The sequence below is a fragment of the Trachymyrmex septentrionalis genome, unplaced genomic scaffold, assembly GCF_001594115.1.
Source record: "Trachymyrmex septentrionalis isolate Tsep2-gDNA-1 unplaced genomic scaffold, Tsep1.0 scaffold168, whole genome shotgun sequence".
NCBI lineage: Eukaryota > Metazoa > Arthropoda > Insecta > Hymenoptera > Formicidae > Trachymyrmex > Trachymyrmex septentrionalis.
Window position 1 is genome coordinate 309,086 of NW_017304842.1, and position 11,489 is coordinate 320,574.

The following is an 11,489-nucleotide window of genomic DNA, read 5'->3' on the forward strand; positions in this document are numbered from 1 at the left end:
TCGGCTTAAGTTCATGTTTTAAGGTTACTATTACAGAAATTTTGTCTGCGCTAGCTCTAAACGATAATGTATAAATCTAAATCTTTAAATTTAAGTAAAAAACGAAAAAAAAAGTTGAAAAATAATTACAGCTTAATTAAATTATCGGCTTCTCATGTTGACTCGCAACAATATTTGCTTTATATACAACCCAGACAGCACAATATTTATAAAATATTGACAAAATATTTGTAAATATTTAAAAAATTAATTTTAAATATTTTGTAAATATTTTTGTGGTTTGAATTGCGCAGATCATAAACATTTATTATAAAATATCTGTTGTAAATGTCATAATAAGGCTATAAAAATACTTAATAAGACATTATATATAATCCAAGTAAAAAACATTTATTAGAAATATTTATTTATATTTATATTTAAATATTACATAAAATATTTAGTTTATATTTTAACAATATTTCGAATAAAATTTTATATAAAATATGTATAAAACATTTATATAACATTTCAAAAAATGATTAGTAATAAATATTTATCATAAATATTCTGTACTGTCTAGGAAATTTTATACTTTGATAAAACAATCTTGGTTTGGACTAAGAACTGTATGAACTAATAATAATGTAGTGATCTTGAAATTATATTAGATACCTAATATAAAAGATTAGGTAGTTAGAAAATTTGAATGTGCGCGTGTGATATTGGTGTAGTATTGTGTAGTAATATGTCAATGCCAGCATAAATCGTATGTATGTAAGTCCTATGTATGTAAATCCTACTGAATCGGTAATACAAACGGCTTTAGAATCCTTTTAAAGTAATGCTTAGTTTATGCTTTGGTCTTAACTCTAATATTCTAAAATTCAGCCAATAGGATTGCTAATCCTAATTAATCCTAATTGAAATCTATATTCCATTGGCTGAATTTTAGAATTAAAATCAAAGCATAAATCAGGTATTATATAGTTAGTGCAATTGAGCCTAAAAACTATTAAATATTATAATATTGTAATAAAACTGCAGATGATTTCTTTCTCAACAAAATTAATTGACTTCTCAAATAATATCTCAGATAACACAAATAATTATTACAAATTCAAAAAAAGATTCATTTTTTACATTTTTTTATAATAAATTAACGTAATTTGTTCAAAATGAGTTGAAAAAAATCGAGTAGTACGTGACATTGCCGATAGATGGAGACAGTGGCGTTTTCTGTTTTCGTAAATATAAGGACTATATTTATAAATCAAGGATTTGAAAGAATTATTTTTTAAATTCTTTATGATGCTGTCTAGAATTACTATTTTATTAACATATTATTAGGATATATTATTATTAAGTTATTATTGTAATTCGTGAAAAAGAACATTAGAAATAATTTTGAAACGAGTGATACAGAAGTTTTACTATGCAGAATTCTGCCAGATAAATTAACTATCAAAGAAATTAATCGAAGTTCAACCTATTCGTTTCTCTAACCTTGGGTTTTTCTACCTTTTATCCTTATTTGATAAACAAGAATGTAAAAATCACGCGCAATATACGCTTTAGGATCTATTCAATGACAAACTTGCATAGTTGCATAAATGTATGCATAAATTATTCAATCGGATTTTACGTGAGTCATTATATAAAAAAAATGTGATTGGATAATTTTTTTATGCACACGTTTATGCAGCTATGCATAAACAAAATTATCCAATCGCATTCTATTATAAAGACGAACCTAAAATGCAATTGGATAATTTTCTTTATGCAGCTACACAAGTTTGTCGCTACGCAAGTTTGCCTTTAAGTGCGGCATCCAGGGTTACGTCGCTGATGTACGGTACTAGCTCACCGAAGTCACCGCTGGCGTACGTGACAAACGCCGAAAATTCGAATCTCGCACGCAACAGATGGCGCTCCGGTCGCGCGACCCAATCTGGAGTTGAGCTGGAACGCCACCTTGCCGTATACGTACGGATGACGCGCGACTCAAAGCTGCTCAAAGCAAAACTACACGACGATACGCGTGTGTGTGTCTTCGGAAACTGTGGTATTCACGTTAGCATTTCGCGGACGATGGTACTGATACAGGAGAGGTGATCCCCAGGCTTGTCAGATGTAAGTACCGTTCATTTTTGCGATCCAGACGCGACGACGCCGCTCCTGTCCACCCGTTTTTCTCGCTGTCTCGATGCTATCGCTGAACTCACGCAAACATGCCCCCGCGTCCGTCACAGTCACTCACGCACGTATCGGATTAATCGGATAATTGCTGAAAAAAAAACAGTCATTTCGCGCAGTGAAACGAGCGGATGTCAAGTGTATCTGATGGATTGTCCGTTACGAAAAAGTATCCACCCGAGGGAATCCTGGCAACAATAGATAACTACCATTTTGTTTATAGACTCCTTCCACCACCACCACTACCACCACCACCACCACCACCACCACCACCATCATCGCCACCCCTCCCTCTCTCACTCCTTTTAATTGTAATTTCGAAAGCTTCAAATTTCTATCGTACTACGCTTTTTATTCGGCATCTCATTGATCACGTGTTCGATTTTTTACATTTTTTGTTTTCCTTGTCTTCCTCATTGCCGTCTCAACTTGTTTCCTCATGTCATCGGATGCAGCCGCTGTTTATTTACGCAAGTCGCACATGGGCTGATGGGCATCCTACTTAGATCTTGAACGCGGGATCCACGTGTGGAATGTTTCTATCGAAGATTGAATGAGAAGCAGCGTAATATTAATTTATATATTGTACGCTGTAATACGAATGCTGGTTTTTAACACTTGCCGGGAGTATCGTATCGGTCCGGCCAAAAAATGTAATTAGCATACAAGCGTGATTCAATACTATCCTGAAACATCACCCATCAATGAAGCGTAATATTTCTTCTTATGCTCGAACCTTAGGAAACATAATAAATTGTTTCACTGATAAAATTACTCACGAAATTTATTAAATGTCTTAAAATAGCGATCTTATAATTAAAAAAATGGAGTGAAGGAAGAATACATAAAAATTATTAAGCCATGCATATATTACACATTATTTATTAAAAAAAATACAAACGTACTATTATTTCTGTAGAATAACGCCTTTTTAAATATATTTTTGAAATTTTTAAGACAATTTTGTGAGAAATTCAATAAATCAATGAGGAGTATGTTTCAATGAGTTGCATATATTATGGAGTAAATACGCTGTATGTTTTTTTTTATTAAATACTTTTTATTTTTTTTTTAGTCAAAAAGCAAAAATTGTTTAAAACGTGTGCATTTGCTTGGTTGTCCATATTTTTTGTAATTATAATTGATCCCAGAATTAATTAAATTTTTTATGGTAAACACAGTTAGTATGAAATGCAAAATAGTGTAATAAAATGATTGCTCTGCGTCGATATAATTCAGTTATGTAATTGAAGGAAGGTGTTTTATCATGTCACTATACTTCTGTAATCATGTCCCACGAATTTTGATAATTTTAATATCTTTACAATATCTCTGCTTTACACAGTCTTATCGCATAGTTCATTTATGTATTATAATTTAATTGAAAAGATAGAAGTGCAATTATATTTTGTTTTGGGATGTATAAGATATTAAAGTCTTTTTCCATCAATAAAATTCAGTACATTATTGCAAAAATTATTACTATGTATTAGTACCCAGTATGACAATAATTCCAACATGTTGCTGCACTATTGCTAAAATGTTTTATGTTGCCTGGGTATAATATTTTTCTAATGCTTAACCCTTAAGTGCCACGTTATGAGAACAATATAATTTCCACTTTCCAGGTAGCAAGATGACATTATTTGTCATCATTTTGCTGTCAAAATAATGACGAATAACATCAGCTTGCTGAAATCTTTAAGCGCCGTACTATGAGAACAATATAATTCCCAAGTAGCAAAATGATGTCATTTGTCATCATTTTGATGACAAACTTTTTTTCAGGATGAAAAAACAAATAACATTAAAAGACAAATAACATTAGCTTGTTGGAAAGTATATTTTTCTCAGTAGATCTTATGTAATGCTTAAGGATATGACATACTAAATCCAATTCGATTGCTTATAACTTTCGTAAAAATTAACATTTTGTAAACAATTTGTTTTTCAGTCAAAATGCCAGATATTAAGAAACATACTAAGTAAATATGTATGTATCTTTATTACTAAAAAAGTTAATAAACAATGAAAAAAGTATTGGAAAAAAGTTGGATATTCCAATAAAAAAGCATTTAAGGATTAAAGAGAGATAACCATTCTCCCTTTTTTATGGATATCAATTTATGTGTATTTTTGTAATCTCTAAATAAAATGCAACATTGTATATGTAAAATTGCTACGCTTAATTTCGATTATGGAAACAAATATTGTGAATGATATTTTTCCAAGAGGTTTTGTTCCTCGCCTCACAATAATATAAAATATATATATTAAAAATGATGTAAAATATTAGATTATATAAAACAAAAAAATTAAATAATTAAATGGCAATTAACAATTATGTATAATTAACAATAACTTAAAAGTAATATATATTTTTATTAATATTTATAGTATTATAATAATAATTAAAATTGTTTATAGTGTTATTATATATCAAACATAAAAAAATTTTTATTCGCAGTTATAATAAATTCAACGATGGCTAGTAATGCAAGAGGGATACCCCGTATACAGGTCTTTAGACCAACATATGAAGAATTTAAAGATTTTACGAAATATGTGGAATATATGGAAAGTCGAGGAGCTCAGAAGGCTGGTTTGGCAAAAGTAATACCACCACCCGAATGGATTCCCAGGAAGAAAGGTTATAATCTAGATGAGTTAGATCTTACCATCCCAGCGCCAATCTGCCAAGTTGTCACTGGAAAACAAGGACTTTATCAACAAATTAATATTCAAAAGAAGTCAATGACCGTACAAGAATATAGTAAATTAGCCAATTCTGATCGTTATGCTACTCCTCGTCATTTCGACTATGAAGATTTGGAGAGGAAATACTGGAAGAATATAACGTACGTGGCGCCGATATATGGCGCAGACGTATCCGGTTCTTTAACGGATCCAGATGTGAAAGAATGGAACATCAATCATTTAGGAACAATTCTGGATTACGTTAATAAGGATTACGGTATATCCATCGATGGCGTTAATACAGCTTATCTGTATTTTGGAATGTGGAAAACTACATTTGCCTGGCATACAGAAGATATGGATCTATATTCCATAAATTATTTACATTTTGGTGCGCCAAAAACGTGGTATGCTATACCTCCGGAACATGGACGTAGATTAGAGAGACTAGCTAGTGGCTTTTTCCCAACCAGCTATCAAAATTGCCAGGCCTTCTTGCGCCACAAAATGTCTCTTATATCTCCTCAAATATTAAGGCAGTATTCTATTCCATGTAATAAAGTAAGTTTGTTTTTTAGTAAGTTTTTTAGTAAGTAAGTTTAGTAAGTTTTTTCTATTTACGCTGCTTAATTTTATATTTCTGTCAGCTTTTTATGTATCTTTTGTATTTTTATTCTCGCAGATAACGCAGGAAGCTGGAGAAATAATGATTACATTTCCATATGGTTATCATGCTGGTTTTAACCATGGATTCAATTGCGCCGAATCTACTAATTTTGCAGCACCTAGATGGGTAGAATATGGAAAAAGAGCTACGCAATGTACCTGCAGTAAAGATATGGTCAAAATATCTATGGATACCTTTGTGAAACGTTTTCAACCAGATAGGCATGTATCTAAATTATTTAAAAATAATTTAATTTTATAATATTACTAAACTCAATACATTTACATTTAAATATTTACTATCTATAACTAATCCTCTGATTATACAGGTATGAATTGTGGCTACGTGGTGAGGATGTTGGTCCTCATCCTGAAGATCCTAGGCAGACTGCTGCACCAATGCCGTCACAAATGGATCTATTATGTAGTAATAATAGCAATGGTGAATTACCACAAGGCTATTTGAGTGCAACACCAAAAAATAAGCGACATATGATTCATAAGCAAAAGAATATTATACGCACGAATTCTGGTATAAACATGGAAGAACTTGCGAACCGTGCGGATATTCCACCCGATGTTAAAAAGGCCTTACAAGATATTGAATTTGATGAACTAGAAGAACCACCAGATGAACAACAATTAGAGGTTTTAGAAGATATTTGGCTAAAAGCAGGAGAAATGGGTAAAATAATTACATTTTTATTTTTGTTGAGAAATGGGTAAAATAATTATATTTTTATTTTTGTTATTGTAATCTTTGTTATTACATATTTCACGTATAGCGATTTGCAAATTTTTATTAATCATATACTTTTATTTTAGAAATTGATGAAGCAACTGTCTATGATGACGGTTACAATCGCAAGAAAAGTAAGAAAAGAAAGAAAAAACAAAATGGAGATAAAGAAAAAAAACCAAAAATTGAATCCAAATCTAAGAAGGAAGCCAGCAAAATTAATGCACAGAATGTGAATGTAGTTAAAACTGAAGATGATATGTCTACTTTTGAATACATATCCCAGGAAAATATGGAAGAATTTCCTGTGCCTCAAGGAAATTATAATGACGAAATTATTATAAAAGCTGAAGAATCTATAGATCCTCTAAAAACAGAGGATTATCTCTTAAATGATTTTAATCCTTCAGTTATTGAAAAAGATGGCAAAAGGAAAAAAAAGCGTACAAAACATAACGAGCAGAAGAAATTGAAGCCAAAACGTGTGTCCAAAGGTAAACGCAAACGCGACAATATACCGTTTTTCGATGCATCAACTTCAAACGTTTCAGATGCTACTGTGCAAACTGAAGCTAAAGCATTAGATGATCTTAATATATATGCTATAAATAATACGTATAATAGCCAAGAAAAATTTAATTTAATGCAGCTAAGCGTTTCGCTTAGTAATGAGCTTAATAAGAAAACTACGAGTACAACTAATATTAATTCGATAAAAAGTTCTGCATTTAACAACGACAAAAAAGACATGACAGAATTAATGAGTGTTGCAGAAAGCAGAATAACTATTTCACCGACAAATGATAGCAGTGATTCTTCAAAAATGACATTTACAAATAGAAATTTCGAAAAGAACTGTTTTGCTAATGAACGGAACATAAATTCTGAATCTCAGAACGAAAGTACAAGAACCATAGTTGCTCAAATAGAACAGTTTACAAATGTAAACGACAAAAATATAGATGTGTTTACAGAAAGCGGGACAATACAAAGTAATACTCATAAAAGCTTGTTAAAAGCTCCTCGTTTGAATGTACCGTCATCAATTACACCTCCCAAATCACAAACTGAAAATCAGCAGATGCAACAACCTATGCAACCAAAGATTTATGTTGAACATTCACAAAAAAATAATGTTCTTATTTTACGACCAGCTTATCCTAAACCTCCAGTTTTACAAGATGAAACGGAAATGCAGTATATAAAAAACGATAGCACAATTCAAAATGCTCCACCATCATTAGAATTTTCACTTATTCAGAGGCTTCCATCTGATACTGCTATTACTCAGGTGCCCAATATCAATTGCAAACCCACGTTTCCAAACGTTAATCCATTTAAACAGCCTAACACAAATTTAAAGATGAAAATAAATTTGGGAAATTTACCCTATACCAACAACAATTCTAAGAAATTAACAGAGACATCCTTGCAAAATATATATCCAAATGCTCCTAAAACGTCTCAAGCAGTCGCATTAGATAAATCGAATATCATTCCTTTTCTAAATCCATCATCGATAGCACCACAGACAAATGCAATGCCCAATACAATATCGCAATTTCCAATGTTATCTAGCCTGGTAGGTCCTCGGCCTATATTGATACCTATAAGTTCGTGTGTGCAAAATAAAAACACTGACATACCGGCATTTTTGTTACCTGCATCTGCAGTTCAAAGCAGTTCAAAACAAGCTATGCCAAAAATTACTAAGAATGCACCAACGCGTCATAGATTGCAAAAAGGAACATCACGTAGGAAAACATCGGCAAAAAATAATAAGTCAAATAATAATGTATCTCCGAATTCTTCTCAATCTAACACTGTGAATACTTTCGTTGAAACTCAAATTGATAATTCTGTTGATACGCGAATAAATATGACTGATTCTAACATGCTATCACGAATTACAAATACGCAAAAAGACATGTTACGCGAAGATGAGCGTTTCAATATATCTGACAATAAGACACAGGTACAAGATTTACAAAAGCAAACAGATTTTTGTTTACATTTGAATTCGTCTAAATCAAAACATAAAGCACCTATTTTAAGAAAGAAACCTAAAGAGAAAAAAGCTACAACAAGAAGAAAACAACCATTGGCTATTGCTCCAAAGACTATTGTACCCGTGAACATGGCTCCTTCGACCATTGTTCCTGTGAACACTGCTCCTCCAGCTATTGCAAATATTGCAACAGTTGCTCCTTCAGCTATTGCAAATGTTACAACAGTTGCTTCTCCAGCTATTGCAAATGTTGCAACAGTTGCTCCTCCAGCTATTGCAAATGTTGCAACAGTTCCTTCTCCAGCTATTGCAAATGTTGCAACAGTTGTTCCTCCAGCTGTTGCAAATGTTGCAACAGTTGCTCCTTCAGCTATTGCAAATGTTGCTTCTATGACCGATACTCCTATAAGTGTTACTCCTGTGGTTACTACTATGCCTGTTGCTACTCCAACTGTTGCTTTGATGATAGAACCCACAAAAGATCAATCTACATCAACACAATATGCCGATATGCCACAATTCTGTAGTTCTCAGTCAACATTGATAATCCCAGGGCATATTTCTGATATGATTTATCCGAATGTACCAAACAATGATCTGCTAAAAGCATTCAATGATTATTGGAGCGCTCAAGTGTCCCATTGTGCAATATGTGCTACTTTTGCCTTGTGTACAAGCGGAAGCAGTAGAATGATGCCACCTGATTGGAAATATTGTACATCAACTATGCTACCTGAAAGTACACCAATATGGGTAAGAAAATAATACTTAATAACTATCAACTTCTCAGTAGTAATCTTCTTTTAAATATATAGCAAAAATTGCAAAAGTATATATTTATTGAAAAATAATTTATATGCATCAGGTGCCAGCCACTATCTACGCAGCAAATTCTAAGGAACAGGCTATGGAATCGGAGAATAACAAACTTTTACGATGTAGAGAATGTCATGTAACTGTTCATGCATCTTGTTACGGTATAACTATATTACCTACGGATATCCAAAATTGGGCCTGCGACAGGTGTAAAGCTGGCAGAAACGATGCGGTTAGTGTTTAACAAATCTGTTTTTTTTTTTTGCCACTCATTAAACATTATGTCTTATCTAATTCTGCTTTATTATTACGAAACACAGATGTGTTGTATGTGCCCAATGTTTGGTGGTCCACTAAAGCGTACCAGTGATAGCAGATGGGCGCATATCTTATGTACGCTTATGGTACCAGGAGCCACATTCAAAGATGCCATAAATAAAGATCCTATCAATGTATTAACGATCGTCGCGGACTCATTACACAAGAAATGTTGTTTCTGCAGCCAAGACGGTGGAGCTTGCTTGAAATGTAATCAGTGCAATAACGTGTTTCATCCGTCTTGTGGTCTCGCGGCAGGTGTTACATTTAGCATACCGGTGTATACTTCAGAGGAACTTCAGGTACAGTATTTTTTAAATCGTAAAACACGATTATATCAGTAAGCTTCTAGATGTTAACGTCAATGTTATGGCATTTAGGTAACATGTAATGAACACGATGAAGGTAAAGAAAAGATCCCACAGATACGTCAAGGAGAAACAGTTTGGGCAAAGCATCGTAACAAACGATATTATCAAGCCAAAGTAGCAGCTATCGAGGATACCGTCTTTTATATGGTTACATTTGATGATAAAAGCTTCAGTGATGATTTGTACCCTATAGATGTAACTGTAAGTTTTAACATTGCATTCTTATCAGTTTAATCCAATTTCTACATTCAGTTACAATCAATTCCTACACAAATTTAATCTTTAATGATTAAAGATTAAAATTTGTTTTAAAACATACAGTATTATTCCTGACATGCTCTATACATATATTTTATACTTATTTAGAACTATAAACCTGGAAATACACCACTACCTGGAGCCGCAGTGACGGTGAACTGGACAGACGGTCAAATATATAATGCTGTCTTTGAAGGTACAAATCATCGAATAATGTTCACTGTAAGTAATTTTTAATATCTCAATATATAGAGATTAATTTATTCTTTATTGATTACATAATTATTAATTGCGATTTATATTATTTCTATTTAGGTGATTTTCGAGGATGGTTCTCAACTTATTTTAAAACGTAATGACATCTACAGTTTACAAGAAGAAATGCCAAAAAGAGTGCGTTCTCGTCTGGTGAGTTTGGTCAGAAATTAATATCATAATGTAATGTTTTTGAACGTGGCTTGTTCTTTTTATTTGATTATCTCTTTTTTCCCTTTATTACTTACGTTGTTCTTATGTTTACTCTTTTCTGTTCCCTGTTGGTTTATTAAAGTCTGTTGCGACTGAAATGAAGCACCGATCTCATCTTTATGGCACAGAAGGTGAAACAGAGGCGCAAAGAAAAGTGAAACAATTGAAAAATTATGATTGAATGAGTTGTAACAAATTAATGTAAATAATTATTAAGAGAAAAGAGCATAGAAATTTCCTGTTGTAAATAGAAATGTCGTAGTAGAAATTATATTTTATAATCTCGTTTGTCATCTCGCAGCTTCATTACATCATTAATCAATTTCGGACTGATTGAATTGATTAAAAATTTTACTTTCTCCTTACGTCCAATAATTTTTGTTTTAGTTAACCGATGTTTCCAACGATGAAGATTATAAATATATATAATTTCATTTATGTTAAATTATTAGTTTACAGTATTGTGCTTGTGTATTTGTCTAATACATTCTATATCGTACATAATGTAAGCTATTTTATTAGTGTTTATTGAATAAGAATATATATTATACACATGTATGTGTATTTAACGGCAACAATGGAAAGTATTGTTGATATTGCTGTTATGAACAAATGTTTTATGACGATCTTTATCCGAGACTGATCAAATCGCATAATATATAAAAGAAAAAAGAAAAAAATTATTTAAATATGATTTGAACTCAGAATTATATTCCTTCTTTCCTGGTTGTCTCTTTTTTTTAAAGAAAATTATAATGTAAAAAATGTTTAATAATTGTTTTTAAAAATTGATTAGAGAATATTAAAAATTTCATTAAAATATAAAGACATTTCTATGTTAAATTAATTTTATATTAAACTGAGCTCTCATAATTTTCTTTTTTTAATCTTTTTTTTTATTTCTCTACTCTAGGTGAAAATTTCAACTAATTACCTAAATTAAGTGAGAATTTTTTCTCATAAAATTATAAGA

At 31.7% G+C, this 11,489-nt stretch overlaps 1 protein-coding gene across 4 annotated transcripts in view; it reads left to right on the top strand.

The window, feature by feature from the left end:
* The first annotated feature begins 1,970 nt into the window (after window positions 1-1,970).
* LOC108746357 (lysine-specific demethylase 4B-like) overlaps window positions 1,971-11,489 on the top strand; it is a 19,052-nt gene continuing 9,533 nt past the window's right edge. Inside the window, exons 1-11 of one of the 4 annotated variants that reach the window (XM_018483071.1) lie at window positions 1,971-2,112; window positions 4,643-5,433; window positions 5,555-5,760; window positions 5,868-6,223; window positions 6,364-9,038; window positions 9,151-9,333; window positions 9,422-9,721; window positions 9,800-9,991; window positions 10,157-10,270; window positions 10,364-10,456; window positions 10,599-10,697. In XM_018483071.1, coding sequence (XP_018338573.1) covers window positions 4,660-5,433; window positions 5,555-5,760; window positions 5,868-6,223; window positions 6,364-9,038; window positions 9,151-9,333; window positions 9,422-9,721; window positions 9,800-9,991; window positions 10,157-10,270; window positions 10,364-10,456; window positions 10,599-10,697 — 4,992 coding nt within the window. In that variant the 5' untranslated portion in view covers window positions 1,971-2,112; window positions 4,643-4,659. Of the gene's footprint in view, window positions 2,113-2,601; window positions 2,741-4,642; window positions 5,434-5,554; window positions 5,761-5,867; window positions 6,224-6,363; window positions 9,039-9,150; window positions 9,334-9,421; window positions 9,722-9,799; window positions 9,992-10,156; window positions 10,271-10,363; window positions 10,457-10,598; window positions 10,841-11,489 lie in introns of those variants that run through there. The other 3 variants (XM_018483072.1, XM_018483074.1, XM_018483073.1) reach the window with 3 other exon arrangements.